Genomic DNA, 18,916 nt, shown 5'->3' on the forward strand with positions numbered 1-18,916 from the left:
AAATCTTGCCGATAGTATCAATGCAGTAACTTCTGCAGACCCCTACACCCCTACACACCAATAGCAATGAGTCTGCGGTGAACCCCAGAAACCAGGGGCTAGATACAGGACTCACACACCTGCCCCTCATCAGGGACAATTACCCCACAGAAATCAGAGTGAGAGGTGCCACCACCTCACAGCGACATTTCACGACAAGTCTTTCATGGTTACACACTGTTTGCTAGCACGTTTTCATGCCCAAAAAAGATTTTGTTAAATATTGGGATTAGTTAGTCCCCCAAGGTCTGACAAACATAAGATACACCATAATTCATTGGACAGTGACTAATTTTTTGTTATTTTGGTTCTGTACTCTAGCACTTTGAGTTTGAAAGGATACAATGACAAAGAGGTTGAAGTGCAGACTGTCAGTTTTAATTTGAGGGTATTTTCATACATATTGGGTGAACCGTTTGGAAATTATAGAACCTTTTGTACATAGTCCCCCCCCCCCCCCCCCATTTTCAGGTATTAAAAAATAATATTGGACAGTTTAACATAATGTAGAATAAAGGAATCGTTTTTTAATATTTGCTTGCGTATCCTTTGCATGCAATGACTGCTTGAAGTCTGCAACGCATAGACATCACCAGACGCTGGGTATCTTCCCTGGTGATGCTCTGCCAGGCCTGTACTGCAGTCATCTTCAGTTCCTGCTTGTTTTGGGGACTTTTTGCCTTCAGTCTCTTCTTCAGCGTGTAAAATGCATGTTCACTTGGATTCAGATCCGGTGACTGACTCGACCAGTCAAGGATTTTCCACTTTTTGGCCGTCAAAACCCCTTCGTTGCTCTAGCAGTATGTTTCGGGTCATTGTCTTGTTGCATAATGAAGTGCCGTCCAATGAGTTTGGAGGCATTTGGTTTTATCTAAGCAGATAAAATATTTCTGCAGACTTCAGAATTCATTGTTCTACTTCTGTCTGCAGTCACATCATCGATGAAGACAAGTGAGCCCGTTCCACTGGCAGCCATACAGGCCCAAACCGTAACACCCCCTCCACCATATTTCATGGATGAGGTGGTGTGCTTTGGATCATGGGCATTTCCTTTTTTTCTCCACACTTTTCTCTTTCCCTCTGGTACATGTTAATCTTTGTCTCATCTGTCCACAAGACTTTGTTCCAGAACTCTTGGGGCTCTTTTAGGTGCTTTTTAGAAAACTGTAATCTCGCCTTTCTGTTCTTCAGGCTTATCAGTGGTTTGTATCTTGTAGTGTACCCTCTGTAGTCCTGCTGGTGTAGTCTAATACGTATGGTAGACTTTGACACATCTACACTTGCATCCAGGAGAGTGTTTTTGATCTGTTGGGCGGTTGTCAGGGGGGTTTTCTTCACCATAGAGAGTATTCTCCGGTCATCCACTACAGTGGTCTTCCTCGGTCTACCGGGTCTTTTACCATAATTGAGTTCACCAGTTGTTTTTTTCTTGTTAATGATGAACCAAACTGTTGACTTGGGCATGCCCAGGGTTTCTGCAATGTTCCTGATTGATTGATTTTCATTTCTGAGCCTTATGACGGCCAGCTTAATTTGCATCGACACTGCGGTCTTCCTCATGTTGTCACACCCCAACAACAATCGCAATTGGCAATTGCAAAGTCTAGAATCAAGACTAGACATCAACAGCTCTCTTCTGCATTCACTAACGACACAAATGAATACACCTGCCTAACGAAACACATCTGTGAAGCCAATTCAACAAATACTTGTAGTACCTTAAAATGGGATGTACAAAAGGTGCTGTCATTTCTAAACGGTTCACCCGATGTGGATACCCTCAAATTAAAGCTGACAGTCTGCACTTCAACTTCATGGTCATTGTATCCTTTCAAACTCAAAGTCCTGTACAGAACCAAAATAACAAAAAATGTGTCACTGTCCAGTGAATTATGGTGCTCACTGTATATCTTTGACTCACCGTAAACGTTGGCAAACAAAACAAACAAAAAGTTAATCGGCATAAACGTGAAAGTGATTTTGTGTGATACTACAACAGCCACGAATCGTGCATGTAGCCTAACTGTAAAGTTGCAATCTGTTTATTCCTGTCATGGCTACAATCGCCTAACGCTCTTCTTATGGAATACAGGTGAAAAATAATTCACAGCTTCCTGACACACACCCAGTGGGCGCAGTGTGCGCGTATGCTCCATATACCCGTCTAGGATCACCACACCAAATGTAATGCATTATTATTACTAATGATATTCTTAAATACGCACAATTAAACAGCATGAATAACAGCATTGTGCGGGAGTTACCCTATCACTATCACATACCATTGGTATAACAATGGGCGGGGTTTCAAGTTCTTTTTGCAGTTCACGCAGTAGCCACTGGGACTGAGACTGAGGCTTAACTCATAGAGGCGAGTTGTTGCACCTTAGTTCATTCAGTGAGACTTGTTCATTGAGCAAGCTTCATCCTAAACCCATTACGATCGTGGGCTCTGTTAAAATCTCCAGTTCCGACAGAACTAAGAACAGTTAAGTAAAAACAGTTAAAGCGACTATTTATCCTTATAAAACATCGGACACCACCCGAAGATTTCTATGGCTTTCAAACCAGGTAAGACCGGAATTACAGCCTATGCACTAAGGAATATCTCGAAAGGTGACTCAGTGCAAAAAGTATTAAACTGGGCTTAGTTCAATGCAGTTCAAGGCACTCTCGTTGGAGGAAGGAATGAGTTTTCAAATAGCCTTTATTCAATTGGCATGAGGAATTTAAAAAAAAAAATCAGTTGTACAACGATTTTAAATCTCCATGTGTACAAGTAACAAAACAAAACAAAAAATTAGTGAAAGAGGGAACAATCTATGAAAAGGAGCAAAGACTGTTGAGGGCGTTAGACTGGCACCCTTCTCCCTTCGAGATATATCTGCCCTCTTATAACGTTATTTACCTTAAATAAACATAAGGTCTTGTGTCCCCTCCTAGCGGTTGAATTTTAAATAGTGAGATCAACCGCATAGACCGTTTATGCCACGGGCCGGAGTATCTAACTAATTATCCATGTAAATTCGTTGGTTATAATTTAAGTATGTCCACCAAGTTTGCACTGTAAAAAACGTAATTCAGAGTTTCTCTGCTGCAGTAAGGAACTGGTCTCGCAACCTAAAGGTTACATGATTAATTCCCGGGTAGGACACTGCCGTTGTACATTGTATTACATTACAGGAATTTAACAGACGCTCTTATCCAGAGCGACTTTTCTGTAGGATGTACATTGCAGCCATTTATACAGCTGGATATATATATATATATATATATATATGTAAATGCTATGCTGTAAATGACTCTGGATAAGAGTGTCTGCTATGTAATGTAAATGAAATAAGTTACACTTGAACGGTTCTCGTTCTCATTGTTTCAAAGTGAACACAGGAGAGGGGCGCAGGTTACGGATCCAGGACAAAGAGCAGCTTCATTCGGCGTAGTCAAAGGCAGGAGGACTTGCAAACGTTAATTAAAACAAACTTGCGAGTTGCGAGGGCTGTAACACAGTCTTCTCAACAATAAATAAAAAAAGTATTACAAATTTGACATGTATCCAGCTATGTAGAAAGTTGTCGAAGTCCGGAGCGTCTGCTAAATGCCTGTAATGTAATGGTATTGAAATGACACGGTGACTTTATTTCAGCTTATACTAATTTGCCCGATTACTTTTTCTCCCCTTAAAAGAAGGGGTGTTATATAAATACAATTATCTCTCAAAATAATTTCTTACAGAACAAGAAGTACAACCAGAGAATATTGAGATGATAGGATGTCCTGTGCAGGAAAGTAGGTGAGATGGAACCGACTACTTAATTATTATAATATTTTAAATGAATCAGACTTCGTATGGTCTCAAAAATGAAATATGTTTTCTAAATATGTGGATATTTAGCACAATAAGTATAGCCTACAGCAGTGCATTTTGCTTTTTGAAAAATATATTACAATATCTAAAAGTGGCAGTAATTTTCATATTTGCCCATACAAGTGTCTTGGCAATATATTTTATTTGACTATACTGCAGTATAATCAAATTCTTTAAGGGCTCTTTTTTGAAGCCAAATGCTGTAATGCATTTTTTCAAAGACATCTTATTTCAGCCAAAAAGACCAGAAATTAGCTCCCTGACCAAAAGTGAGACTAGAATGCCTGCCTGTCATTATTGTTAACATCCTTCATTGTATCATTAAGTAGTTATGTGTGGTTTCAAAAGACTGAATGCTTTCATAGATTATTTGGGTAATAACCTTCCTTGCCATTTTTATCTTTCTCCTTAACAAACTTAGCTGTGTGAAAACCAGGCCATGGCCCAGCTCTGACAAACAGTCACACAACCACCCCGGAGCAGTCGACACCATGGGAACAAACTCGAAACCTGTCTTTGCTCATGATGAAGGCCTGACTGTTTGTGAGATGACGGAGGATGCGGAGGGGGTGGAAGAAGGAAAGATGGAGAAGAAAGCAGAGGAGAAGGTGGCTGAGGCAAAATTGGGGGTTTTGTGCAGCCCTGAGGGTATGCCTCGGTCATGCTTGTCACAGGAAGCTGAGCCCCAATCTCCAACCATGGCTGAACACAAGCCCCGCCCTGACGGCTCCTCTGCTGAAGGTCACATAAAGGTCACTGACAGGATAGCGGGACAGAAGAAGGTGTTCTGGAAGAGGCAGAAGGCAAAGCCCAAAATGCAGACGGCAGAGGCGGCCGGGACGGAAGGTGGCCCCCAAAACACTCGGGCCCCATTTCGTCTTCAGGACTTCATGTGCTCCAAAATTTCGAAACATTGTATGTTGTCAGAGTTATTTTCCTGCATTTTTATGCATTTATTTCGTAGTTGGGGCGACATAGCTCAGGAGGTAAGAGCGGTTGTCTGGCAGTTGGAGGGTTGCCGGTTCGATCCCCCGCCCTGGGTGTGTCCCTGAGCAAGACACCTCACCCCTAATTGCTCCCAATGAGCTGATCAGCACCTTGCATGGCAGCCTTTCACCGTTGGTGTGTGAGTATGTGTGTGAATGAGAGGCATCAATTGTAAAGCGCTTTGGATAAAAGCGCTATATATATGCAGTCCATTTACCATCCATTTAGTTAGTTTTTGTTTGTAAACACCTGCAGCGTCGGAGTGTGCTTGTCTGAATTTTGTTAGTTTTTTGTGTGCAGGCATACATATCAATGACAGATGATGCTCAATGACTAACAATCAATTTAAAGTCAAATGCAACTTATTCTACAGACACTGTCCTGCTCCTACTTGATTTATTGGCATTTCCCGTGAACAGCAATGAGACTCCCAAGCAAAGTAAGTAGTACTGAGTGTAATCCTATACATAACTACCCACTTTTTTTCTTCCTGTCAACACTTTCTCCCTCCAAGAAGAGAAGTTTGTTACCTTGCTGACCTTCTACTGTGGAAATTAACTGCACGAGGACACAGCGTGCAGTTCACATTAATGTGAAGCACCACTCTTATGTAGCACTAGCTCCCCCTTGTGGAGAATCTTCAGCTTGCTAAACATGAATGAGTGAGTGTGTGAGTGAGTTACAAGCCAGCTTTGCATCTAATAAACCTTATGTAATCAAACAGGCTACTAACATTATATTAATAAGCGATATCATCTCGGATAATGGAGACATATGGTAAGCGACACGAAAATGAATTAAATTAAAGGTTTTTAAGTGGCTTGCACTTGGCCACTCAGCAGTTGGCCATGCTTTATTAGGAAACCATCCGGAGGTTTCCAACAGTTAATTGAGGCTGATCTCACTCCCACCACACAAACCCCACGCTTATTTGGTCTTGGGTGTGCTGTCATGACTGATGGGAACCCTGTTCTATTCTCTCTAATCTATGCATAAACCCCGTCCCTGGAAAGTAAGACATCCTGTTTTCATGTCACAGGAATGTGTGCAGTTTGCTTGGAAAAGGACTGCGCAACTGGTGTGAGAATAATCTACCCAGCAGGCAACGACACAGCAGTTTGGTCGAAAGCAAGCTCCCCAACTGGAATCCAAAAATGCTCCATGGAGAATCTAAAGCCAGATGCTCCCTGTAAGATGGCTAATGGTAGCCTTGTCCAACTGGCTAACGAGACGCTTCATTTTGAAGGGGTGGACTCTTCTGGTGAAAGGCACACATTCAACTCACAGATTTCGCGTGAGTATTCCTGCTCTGGCTCAAGTCTGCAAGCTCTGCTGTTGTGGTGTAGAGTAGAGTGAGTGGGACGGAAGGATCTGGAAAGCTGGCAGATGACTATGTTGTAAAAATCTGAAGTTAAAATGTGGTACTAGTCATGGATTCGTAATTCTAAATGCTGAAGGCAGCTGGAATTGAACTGTGCGAGTGCATTTGTGCTTTTTCCCCTCTCCAATCACTGCAGTAAGATGCAGGAAGGGGGGTTTAACCCAAGCCCAAATCTGCTTGAAATTTTTTAATTTCTCCTCCAATAAAGGTGTCTAGGACTGGATGCAGTAAAAATGCTATTTGCACAGCTGTCATACTTCTCTGTGTGCAGTGTAGTGATTATTTGTGCAATCACATGTCGGTTGTGTGTAATGATGTTCTCTTTCTGCAGCCTGCGATGAGCTTAATCTGCCTCCCAGTTCCACGCTTTCCCCCAGTAAGTGCTTTCTGTGAGCTGGAAGATCTTTATTTCTGCTACAGGAACCGATTTGCTGATTGTCATTCACACTGGAGCCTAAGGGTATAGTCTAGCCTTACAGTGTGAATGCTTTAATGTAGTCTTACAGCTTGAATGATAGAATATAGCCTTTCTGCGTGAATGATATAGTGTAGTCTTACATTGGCTATCTTTAAACATGTATTATACTTCTGTATTATACACAAGTTATCAGCCTGAGCAAAGCTCAGAACTGAAGGGTTTTCATGTAATTTCTCATTTCACCCCATTTCCATAAATACATTTTGGAAAATATAGTTTGATTTGTTTTCATAAGCTTGAAATCGCATGGGGTAGCCTTTATCAGAATGTAAAGCCATGGAAATTTATTTTTATTTTTTTGGTTTTTATCTTCTTGGTTGCGCTGGAATACCGCACTTGGCCCCAATGACCAAAGCTCCCATCCACAACACGTCCCCTCCTGCAGCTACGAACGATCCAGGTAAAATTAAATTCCCTACAGCTACTGTGTCTCCCGGATTCAAACTTGCAACCTCCATACCTGTGCAAGCATTTCAGTGTTCTAGAATATACAAACCAATTATATTGAGCACTGAAATGTTTGCACCTCCATATCTGTAGCCTTATGTGCCTTCTTGGTGATATTGCACATCTGTCTTATTAACACTGATGTTCTCCACTTCTGTTAGTCACTCTGGATAAGGGCATCTGCTTAGTGATTGTAATGTAGGTGCTGTACACTAGTATTACATTTCAGTACCTGCATATTCACTCAAGAGTTCAGTGGTCTGAGTGATTCTACAGTGCTTTCAGTTTGCAGTCTTTTAAGTAGAGTTTAAAGTCAAATGTGTCCACTAATTGATTGTTCTTCTTATCCTGGTTCTCCTTCTAATGGCGGACAACAAAGGCATCATCATTGGCATCATCATCGGCAGCGTCATCGGCAGCATCGGCGGCATTGGCATCGGCATCGGCATCGGATTTTTGATTTGGAAGTAAGTTGTTTTCAAAAAGAACATTTTCATATTTAAATTTTTTATTGTTTAAAAATGAATGGGGGGGGGGGGGTGGACCTACAATTCCTGAGGGGAAAATATGAATTATAGTGGCTTTTTACAGGTAACGTCTGTGTGTAGATTAGGCGTGATGTAGTGTATAAATCAGGGTTGGGCAAGGAGGGAGAAATCTGTATCTGGATCCTCCTCCAACTCGTTTGCTGAATTGGCCCCTTGCATGTCATGACATGACTACATGTCCTGATAAGCTTGTGAGCAGCTAAAAGCTGTGTGCAACCTGCTGCTGTGGTCTCCTCTAGTGAAACTGCGTTGGTGTAATGTAGGGGTGCACAAGGGCAGATCCGTTTCAGGATTTTGTGCCACCTCTTAATTATTTTGATTGACTCAATGACTCAGTCGTACCTTGATCTGACATTTGCATAAGCACCAGCTACAGACTCAGAGTACAAGTGCATCCTAAAGATTTTACTGCGCTCAAGTACAGGAGTGAACCAGCACAGGTATTGAGCTGTCAGAAAACGAAATATAAGGTGATCGGTTGGAACAAAAACCAGCACACGGATCAACCCTCCAGGACCGGAGTTGTGCGCCCCCCTAATTTAGGCAGGGTAAAGGGCGGAACCAAAAGCCCACAGAAACTGCCCGTTCAGAACTACTCGTCCCTCACACGGGCCGTCAGAACTGGGTTATTTTATTTCCACATGTGAAGAGGTTTGCGTGTTAAGTTGACCTCCTGTTGACAGTCAAGGGAAAATGTGACTTCGGCTTTTCCTCCTCAGGCGAAAGAGCTGTGGACAAGGACAGGACAAGGTGCCTGCTCATGACCCTGAGGATCGTAATGAGAACACCATGGAGATGCAGCCTCTTAAGGAAGGAGTTGCAAACGGAAACGTTAACGGGGTCCATTGAGATGACAGCGTTGGGACTGCAGGGTAGGTGTTAACCTGTTTATCGACTGTTTTACATAATCATGCAGAATGGTTGCTGTACATACAAGGGGAGGGCAAGCATCTTCTGCTATTGGCCCCTCTGACTTCCTGGTTTTGATTGAGGCAGCCCACAGCCTATCAGAGCAGCCTCACAAGTTTCTGTGAGGGACCTGCTCACGCTGCTCAGGGCAAAGGGAAAGAGGGCCCTCTCCAATGCTGGAGAACATAACCCCATGATTTGGGGTATATTTCCATATGAGAGGGGACATGTTTTCTTGGGACTGCTGTGCATATAACAATTGAAACATGAGCATTTTTCCCCCTCTGACACACAGATAACTAAAATCTCGGCCCTCACCCCTGCCCGCTTCCTCTTCCTGGTTGATTCTCCTGCCTGGTCTGCCTCCCCCGAGCTACCCCTGCATTCCAAAGAAAAGAAGAAGAACAGTTTAGTAGTTTTAAAATGTCTGCGTGCCCTGTGTAAAACTGTATTTTGATAAAAATATATCACATGTAATATATCACATGTATAACAATACACTAATATAATCAATATGTAATCCAATAAACCTATATCAGTAGTTGCAGCTAAGCTTATGGAAACGCAAGAAACCACAGTGTACACTGTAGAAAAAAGCAAACGCTTAAAGCAGAAGGCTTAAACAAAAACCATACTTACTCAGCAGAAAACTAACACTACTTTATTGCCAAATAAAGATGCTAGAAGACAATCGAGGTCCAATTCGGCTGAATTGATCCGGCTTAGTGCACCTGTGCAAATAAAGTCTAACCTTTCTGAAGAGGTGCTGCTGTGGTGTCTTTTCCCTCCTGAAATTGTTTTCTACAGATTGGCGTTGAAGTCTGTCGGTTCCTAGACACGACAGCGCTAGTTGTTATTTATTTTCGTTGCAATCTTCTTGTAATTTCCGTCATAACAATCAAACAAACAAACATGTTACATTTTGAAGTGCAAGTGGTTGCGTTTTTATGTTATTCGTTTTCTCAATGCATTTACAATGTGGGTCCAGGTTTTTCCTCTGTATGCCATTTTTTCGGTTGAGAGATAGGTGCGCGTGAACGCAGATCTGTAACGTAATTCGAACGCCGCCCAGAAGGCATTTTCAATGTGGTGTTTTAAAAGCCGTCGCAGCGTGTTCACACAGACATAAGTGCGATATCAAAGCCGTCTCGAAAACTTCTTTTTTCTTCTGTGTGAAAGGGGTATAGGAACAGCTAAGCCTGGATTTTAATAAACAGACTTCTTCACACTGAATCCTTCAGAGTTCTGTTTCTCATTTACAATGGTCATTGCTGTGGGATTGTTATTTTGTTTATTTAACTACCTATATCTACTATTTGTGACCCGACTAAACATTGTTGGTATCATTAATATGCTGACATGGCCCTTTATTCATGCACCCCTTGTGCGACGACTGCCATTATGAACCTGCAGTCAAAATTTTAATTGACCTTTAACCATCTCACTCTCAAACGGAGATGAGTCTAAAATGTCAAGCTGAGTCCGTATATAGGCACCTAAAATAGTCTGTATAAACCTATATTTTATATATGGTTAGTATTGGCGCCTTCAGAATCTTGCTTATGGACCTAAATATTTATACGCCTGTCTGGAGTTAAGAAGAAAGACAGCTCATTCCGACAGCCACCCATTGTGTTGTTAACACACACACATCAAGTCAGCAGCAGGCCATGAGATAAAATGGCTTATTTTTCATCATTCACAGAAGCATGCACTTTAGCATTGACAAGTCTTCAAGTTCCCCGTGATATATCTTTCTCTATGCAGCATGTATCCTATAAATATTCACAGCAACTTTCTGAAGCAGTTTCAGCACATGAGCACTTGAACCCACAATTGGACCATCCATCCATCCATCCATTATCTATACCCGCTTATCCTGAGCAGGGTCACGGGGGGTGCTGGAGCCTATCCCAGCATGCATTGGGCGAGAGGCAGGAATACACCCCGGAACAGGTCGCCAGTCTATCGCAGGGCACACACACCATTCACTCACACACTCATACCTATGGGCAATTTAGAGTCTCCAACTAGCCTTCCTGTATGTCATTGGACTGTGGGAGGAAACCGGAGTACCCAGAGGAAACCCACGCTAACATGGGGAGAACATGTAAACTCCACACAGAAAGGCCCCAAGCCAAGATTTATAAGGTAAAGGTCTTTATCCATATTTAACACTGTCAAATGACATTTATGAGTTTTACTGGTTTATGCACGATATTATGGTAATGGAATTGTATTATAGGCCTACATATTTTAACTCGGTGATAACTATTAAATTCATCCTCTCCATTTGGCTTCACTGAACCATTTCATTTGTAATGTCCTACGCTCTGCTTCATCACAGTACTTCCCTGCATTCGTGATAATGCTTTCCTCAGGTATGTCCCATATGGTCTAGCGGTTAGGATTCCTGGTTTTCACCCAGGCGGCCCGGGTTCGACTCCCGGTATGGGAAGTGCGTTTTGAGCCAAGGCAACTAATATGTAATGTTGCGGCTTAGTGTACTTCACCATAATTTCAGGTACTCTTTCACAATATGGCTGACACATTAACGCAGATCACTAAAAAAGTAGGCCAAACTATGCGTTTTGCCTTTGAAAATCAGAACATTTGACATTCGTACACCAACGGAATACAGGCATTTCATTTAGTTGGTAAATACTCGGAAATTAATATTAAAAACGACACACAAGCAAATCAATACTTTACCCAATACATTTATGCACATAACGTGAAACGTTTTCGCGAGTTTCCTGACGACGTTTAGCAATTTGGTTAACTGAAACTTCTCCCTGGAGAACTAACCAAACAAATTAAATTCTGCCAGAATATAGCATTTATGAATGTCAGCATTGTGTTGAGATTGCATGAAGGGACAGAATCTTGACAGTCACCGTGAATAATCGTCACAATGAGCACTCCTTTGTTCACCTGTGTTTGTCACGGACTTCCATTGCATCACAAGTGTATAGCAGAATCTTAAATAAAGCTCCGCGACACACGAAAACGGACATGACATGTTCGACAGTTGGTGAAAATATTCGCAATATCGGCTGGAGGTTTCGGCGGCTTTTGCTGACACTGTGACCGGAACAAACAGCAAAGCCATGGCTATTCAGAGCTTTAGCGTTGCCGGTCCCTTCACGTGAGTTCTCTGTCAAATGATTTCAGTAGGCACGTTTAGACAGAGCGTCCGTGGGCTCGGTCGGAAATAAGGTCGGCAGTGGGGCCAATGAGTTTTAAAATGTAAAAGCAAACTTGAATAAATCGCCTAAATGGTGCAATCCGAAAACATTTCGGATTTTACCACAATATCCGCAATAGGTCGTTAAGGGAGTATTCGATATTAATGAAATGTGTAGTAGCCGTGGAGTAGAAGGCGCACGGCATTTAACCCATATCCAGAGGGACATAACATTTTACAAAGTATTCATTTATACAGCGGGCTATTTGCGGAAACAATTCAGTTTATGGATATTGCTTCAAAAACACAACGGCAACGGAATTGAACCAGCAACTTTTATGGCTACGGGCCAAAGCTCTGCTACACTACCGCATCCTAATTAGGTGAAATATGTGTTCGGATAGTAAAGGGTGTATAGATGTTACTAAAGCGTAGGGAGTAACACGCGTGTTTGGGTATTTCATGTTTTATGGCATATAAAATGGGAAGTCTCCCCCAGGAAGCGCTCGCACGGAATCCCCGACATTCTGAGAGGAATCCACATTCCATTCAGGCCATTGTTACAAACAATGGGCAACTATTATGATGAAAATATCGTGGGCCATTTATTACCATTAACAAATAAGCAACAGAATGGAGTAGTTTTGACCCTGGGTGTGGTTGCGCTGTTGTAAAACAAAATATGTCCCTGCACCCTGGTCTTCTAAGCGTCCCCTTTGTTGTAAGTAGTTCAGATGGGTCAATGGAAAAGATAGCTGAAAACGTCTTTTATCTGGATTTAGTACGAGCTCCAGACCACATTTACCACCTTTCACCTTTAAGTTCCAACCGCTTGCTGGCTGGATGTGGCTGGCTGTGGTTCATTAGTACTATTACATAAAGTCAGGCTAAATAGTAATGGGGAATGTATTGGAGCAGTTAGAAAAAAAGTGGTTGGGCATATTACAGCCTGGAGTATTAAACTGGCTTGAAAGACAAGACAGCCCAAGCAAAGAAAAGTATACCTATCACAAGACTCTCTGTCACTGGTGTCTATGTCTCTTGTGTTGTGCTGTTCCATAGCACACATGCACACGGGCGCACACGGACGAACACACACATGCACACACAGTTTGAAGGAATTAAGGGGCTGAGGCACAGCACGGCCTGATATAAAAGCTGTGTCCTGTTACACAGGCCAGGCTATGCCTTCCAGACTGTGACCCAAAATCCTTACAAGGCCGGAGAGAGGAAGACTGCGGAGAGGAAGACCACAGGAACGAAGACCCCTGGGAGGAAGACTGTCGGATACAGCCCACCCAGGGATATGTACACGACGTCCTACAGAGGTACGCGTCTCACACAAGCTGCAAACACACGTGTAAATCTGCTAGTGGCGGGCACTGACTATTTTCAGAGGGGAAAACGATTAGGGAACTGGGCCGGGATATCAGAGTTATTGGTTCAGTTCCCATCTGGGGACACGGCTGTTGTATCATCGAGCAAAGGTACTTAAACTGAACCGCTTCTAGATACTATGGCTGTGTCTGAATAGTCTCCTAATTACTGCGTCCTCAAAGTATGTGCTGTTTACTAAGCATACTGCCTACTGTTTAGTCTGTACTCTTTTAGTATGCGATGGGCAGTATGCAAAAAATACTGATTCAGACACAGCCTGTATGTATGCATACTAAGTCTGTAAGCTTAGAACATCTGCTAAATGCCCAAAACATTGTGCTATTTAATGAGATAAAAATTGGTGTCACAAACTCCTCTACATTTAAGGCAGACAATGTAAAGTTTAAAGCAGGGATCTCAAACTCCAGTTAAAATCAGTTATAATTTAAAAAAAAATGTAATTTGTTCAGTGTGAACTACAGTTTGAGGACATCTGGTGATGCGTGCTGTGGTGTCAGATTCAACGTCCCAGGGAATCTAGTCTAAAACGAAAATGGAATGTCCGAGCCAAACAAGTGTCATTGTCATAGAAACAAGAGATCTCATTTATTATCTGCCAGTTTGTTATGGACTGTGTAGTTCCACAGTAACAGTCCCAAGATTTAATGATAACGAACTACTGTAATCTCATGCACTGGCAACAGTTTTGAACCGAAGCAGGCATTGGTTCTGTCAGAGGTGTGTAGGGAGGGAGAGTAGGGTAACACAGCAGAATCATAATACTCCTCGTCCCCACACACCTCTTGCTGTTCCGGGCAAACCCATTATGACAGCTGACGTGGAGCTATCAGTAGTAGTTTGCTTTGCTGTTTGTAAGGGGGGGAGGGCAAGGCCTAAATTCCTGTCTCTCTCTCCTCTTCCCTGAAGAGGAATTCTGTAACTGGGAGGGTACGAAACGGAAACCCTTCAAGCCCTGTGACAACCTGATGCGGAGCGATGGTGCATTCCAGGGCATCACCACCTACCAGGTCGACTTCAGCTACAAGCGCTTGGCGGGCGGCCAGACCGACTACCGGCCGCAGGTCGCCAAGGCGCCCGAGCGCCAGTCATTCCAGGGCCCCGCCCCTTACGCCGTGCAGCACAAGATCAAGCCAAACCGTCCGTCCAGACTGCAGGGGGTCATCTACGCCCCCAGCGCCGCCGCCCCGCTGGACTTAGGCTCCGCCCTCAGGGGACAGAGGGGGGAGGAGCCCAGCTCAGCCCCGCCCCCAAAGCCCGCGCGGGAGGCGGTCAGCAGCGCCTCCCGCCGCGCCTTCGCCCACTCCACCGAGTATCAGGCCACCTTCCGGGCGTGGCCCACGCCGCCCGTCTACCAGCACGCGTACCCGGTCTATGACCCCCCCAGGGGGACCATGGATTTCCTCACCTCCTACTCCTGCGACTACCGGCCCTGGGGCGTGCAGACGCGCCCCCCCATTCGCCAGCGGGAGGAGTTTGACAGGCCCACGGGGGCCTTCCAGCACACAACCACGTACCTGGCAGACTTCACGCCCAAGGTGGCCACGCCCACCCGCGCCAGGCCAGCGCAGAGGAGATAGGGAACAACAACACGCCCGGTGCTGCTTTCAGCGAGGAACTTAACCCCTCATGTGCAGAGGGGTTTTATTTTTTAAACTTAGTGTTCAGGTTACTCATTTATCTGCTAATCTTCTGTTTCCACCCTTATCTCATGTCTGATGTCAACGTTTCGAATATCCCTGAGGACTCGTTTATTTTAATGATGCGCAAATAAAGATAGCTTCAGTATGCTTTTTCACATTTTCAAATACATATTTATGTGGCACTGTGGGGCTTAACAAGAGGCACTATAAATTCATAATTGTAAATGCACTTTTATTTTCAGAACAATTCTCAACTGCTAAGCAAGTTACAAACCTGATGCCAGATATTTTTTTCGTTGTAATTCATGATGAGTTGGCATTACAAGCCAGATGTTTCTTCCCCACCAAGATTTTTTAACTGTCTTTTGATAGGTTTTAAGGTTTTATTTATCCATTTATTTATTTATTTTGGGGAGGGGTGGGAGGTGGGGTGTTACTCCCTGAACACTGGGGCTGGGGCTTGTTCGTCCCCATGCAGCCAGTAGATGGCACTGCTTTGTTATTTATTCACTGCAAATTTTCAAACTGAATAAGAAATTTTACCTTTTACCCGCCTGTGATTTTTTTGTTTGCATGCTCACTCGAGAGTCAAAGCAGACATCTTTCAGTTTTGTAGGGTGTGTGTGTTGGGGGGGGGGGGGGGCTCTCATTTGCTGCTTAATTGGGGGGGTAAAAGTGGGAGAAAACTGGGAAGTGGTGTCCCATGAGAGGGCCAGAATCTCCCACCGAGAAGGGAACGGACGTTTTTGAAGCTCCTGGAAATGTTCCGTTTTGAAGCCGCACGGGACAGCAAAGAAACCACCTCACACTGGCGTTCAGTTTTGCGAAACAATCATGTCATGAAATCACTGATCCCATCCGTGCGACGCTAACCATTGAACCTTCTGGGGATGTTCTGGAAGCAAAGCAATATTTATAAAAATATAAAATATAAACCAAGTGCTCTCCGTGAGACCAGCCTGGACACACCTATTCCACCTGAGTGGGGGGGGGGGTCACCTGAGGTCAGCGGCAATCTTCAGCCTTTTGCCAAGCAAAGCAAACACGTCGTCCCCCACTGACATCTGCAAATAAGCAAAACTTGGCCAAAAGAAAAAACCTGTCTGCAGCATCCCCCATAGTTCTCAGATTATTGTGACAGCGAATCAAAACACAGCTTTTAATCTTGCTCAGGCTGACAGTGTGAAGAGCAAAATTTCAGGGCTGAAGAAGCAGACATACTTTCCTGATGCTGAAACGCTAGGCAGTAACAGGACAATAGGTTAGGACAAAGTGAACGGTTCTGCTGAGATTACTACCAAGATTCTTCCCAAGGCGGTGCTTTGGCTAATTTTTACTTCCTCTTTGAAAATTATTTGGGGTGGTGTGTGTGTGTGTACCTCCATCCTGACTTTTCTGAACTACAAAAACCTCATAACAAGCGGCATAATTCTGATTTGCTGGAGGAATATCAGTGCAGGTTTATTTAGTTCACTTTGCAAGTTCCTGAGCTGACCCTGAAAATAACAGGATGTCAAAGGGGATAACGTCACTTATGAAGTCTCATGAAATGGCGACATCTACTGGCCAAATGGAGCACAGCAGGGAGGTTCTTATCTCCATTTCCCTAGACAAAGTAAAAGGAAACAGATTGTGCTGTTGTATCTCAGAACTCCCTGGCAGTGATGTGTGTGTGTGTGTGTGTGCGCGTGCGTGTGTGTGTAGGCACCAAAGTGTGTGTGTGTGTGTGTGTGTGTGTGTGTGTGTGTGTGCGCGTGCGTCAGCAGAGGCTTCTGGTGTCCTGCTGAAGCATGCACTGGACCTCCCTGTTTATTGATGGCTCTTCTTCTCATTTCGGCTAAACAATTGCAAATCTAAACAATCCTGTTGCCTTAAGTCTCTGGTTTCTGCAGAGCAACAGCTGAGAGAATTTAAACACAGCTGTGCATCTCAGACACACACACACACACACACCCTTTCATGCACACATGCACATTCATGAAAGTGCAAAAGCACAGCTACATGAGTAAATATATATCCACAAAGACTTAATCAGTCTTTGTGTGTGACAACACACACACAACATACCTGTGTACTCTGTTAATGCAATTAGGTACATTTTGTAACATTGATAATTACAACGTACATAAAACACACACCCCTCAAACACGTATGTTTTTTAAAATAGGTAATATGTACTAGTAATCCCAATTAATATGAGCATTCTTTCCCAATTTCCTATTTTCCGTTAAGCCTATTTGTGACAGTGTCTGCAAAAATGGCACACAACTAAAACTGAACTGCATTAATAGCCAATCACTCTAAAACACAAGGCAACAATCTGCATTGAGGTTTTTGAGTAATTTCTACATTGGGTCGATGTCAGAATACCACAAGTTTGAGTACAACCAATGTGGTTTTGCTCCATATTTAAAATCTTAATTGATTTGAATCTACTTGAATAGTCAGGTTCGTGTTATTCAGCCACACTCGTGCCTCAGAACAGTGTCAGAAGCTAGCTTTGATGAAAATGACCGTGGCCGAGATTTCCCGCCACAGACCTTGGACCATGAAACACTGCCAAGAGTCTCCGGGGGAAAGGGGAGACTCGGGGGTCTCCAAATTACTGCCACCAAGGCGCTCGGACTCTCGGAGACCACCTACGGACCTCTCCGAAATGGCTCGATATCCGATACCCCCGCTGAACGCTAATGCAACGGCCAGGCTCGGTTTATAGCAACAGAACTAGGTCACGCACTGTCAGCTGCACGTGTTAATAATTGACAGAACGATTGCGAGCACTGCCGTATTTTTAAAAAAAAATTATTACAGACCCCTCATTAGCTGCATTGCTGATGCATGAAGCTATTCTAAAATAACAACTTCACAAGACAAAACATTTGTTTGAATAAGAAAATGTGAGAAACTGGATCTTAAATACATACCCCAGATATAGCAGACCCAGTACGTATGTAGACCGGGCTAAGATCTGCAAAAGCAACGCCATGATTGTCCTTTTTAACAGAATTCTTAAATTTACTGAAGCGGGATTAAAAGTAGCTTTCCACGAACGCTACTCTTTTCTATTATTTTCTATTACACGTTTTCCAAACCTCTGATTTAATATTACAGAATTCTGTGTAAATCATAGATTCGTATTTATGCCACTTTGCGCTGCAAAAACAAAAATCCATTGTAGCATTTTTCAATAAATTAAGTTCACAGGACGGACGCTGTGCGTAATTACGTTGAGACAGGCTGTTCCCCGCGCGCAAGTGGTGATCACACAGCGCGCGCCGGCTGCGTATCACCGCTCAACGCTATCGTGCGTGCGTGCATGTAAACACAATGTGGAGTAAAATAAGGTGCGTGTTGCACTGGAAAGATGCAGATAATAAAGAGATCAGGCGAACCGAGAACACACGCCTCACGCACCACAGCGCGTTCGTCCGGTGTCACGGCAGCAGGACGGCACTGTCGGATCCATTCTTTCAGTCCCAGTCTAAACATGCGCGGGAAAACAAAGCGGAGACGGCGAATCTTTGCATCGACGCCTAGAGAGGCTCCGGCGTTTCCATTCAAACGGCCACCGAAGTGTATTTGTTGGTTTTGTGGTTTGGTACTGATACCAGTGATGACATGACCACAGAGTGCATTGTAATCCGTTTCAAAAAATGCACCTGCTGAAGAAATATTAGGATTTTCTGTTTTGCACTCTCAGTGAACTCCCCAAAGATGTGTCAGAGAACATTCACGGGTGAAATATCCCACCCCTTGTGTCCCTTTCCAAATGTGTGATTTTCTGCTCCAAATTCAAAAATCTGGCCATTAGTGTTGCAAGCACCCCCCTTGTTTCAAGTTAATACGTACAACAGTTAAGAACATCAGAAAAGAATCACTACTAGGAGATAAATGATTTAAAAAATTTTTTTTACAAAACTTTAAAAAATATTGTAATGCAACAGCAACAATAAAAATGTAAACCTTGACTATTTTGATGTTATAAACTTCAAAGGAAACAACCCATACTTTTTTCATGCACAATCTGAACACTC

The 18,916-nt window shown here is 43.4% G+C and overlaps 2 protein-coding genes and 1 non-coding gene across 4 annotated transcripts; all 3 read left to right on the top strand.

The window, feature by feature from the left end:
• The first annotated feature begins 2,387 nt into the window (after positions 1-2,387).
• On the top strand, positions 2,388-9,890 carry LOC135233402 (uncharacterized). Its single transcript, XM_064296891.1, has 10 exons — positions 2,388-2,610; positions 3,775-3,832; positions 4,329-4,822; positions 5,268-5,333; positions 5,934-6,188; positions 6,607-6,651; positions 7,109-7,153; positions 7,580-7,667; positions 8,468-8,620; positions 8,953-9,890. Exons 1-9 carry the CDS (start codon positions 2,595-2,597, stop codon positions 8,595-8,597), a joined length of 1,197 nt encoding a protein of 398 aa, XP_064152961.1. The 5' UTR covers positions 2,388-2,594; the 3' UTR covers positions 8,598-8,620; positions 8,953-9,890.
• A 612-nt stretch (positions 9,891-10,502) lies between these two features.
• On the top strand, positions 10,503-15,755 carry LOC135233403 (stabilizer of axonemal microtubules 1-like). 2 transcript variants are annotated; one of them, XM_064296893.1, is made up of 3 exons: positions 10,503-10,808; positions 13,021-13,172; positions 14,149-15,755. In XM_064296893.1, the coding sequence occupies exons 1-3, from the start codon at positions 10,576-10,578 to the stop codon at positions 14,817-14,819; spliced, it is 1,056 nt and encodes a 351-aa protein (XP_064152963.1). In that variant the 5' UTR covers positions 10,503-10,575; the 3' UTR covers positions 14,820-15,755. The 2 variants fall into 2 exon arrangements, with proteins under 2 accessions (XP_064152963.1, XP_064152964.1); XM_064296894.1 differs by lacking the exon at positions 10,503-10,808 and adding an exon at positions 10,837-11,805 and having other exon boundaries at positions 14,149-15,751.
• Positions 11,044-11,115, top strand: trnae-uuc (transfer RNA glutamic acid (anticodon UUC)). Its single transcript has one exon. It is a non-coding gene; the product is annotated as a tRNA-Glu (tRNA).
• Positions 15,756-18,916: the final 3,161 nt, after the last annotated feature.

This window comes from Anguilla rostrata, chromosome 10 (genome assembly GCF_018555375.3).
Source record: "Anguilla rostrata isolate EN2019 chromosome 10, ASM1855537v3, whole genome shotgun sequence".
NCBI lineage: Eukaryota > Metazoa > Chordata > Actinopteri > Anguilliformes > Anguillidae > Anguilla > Anguilla rostrata.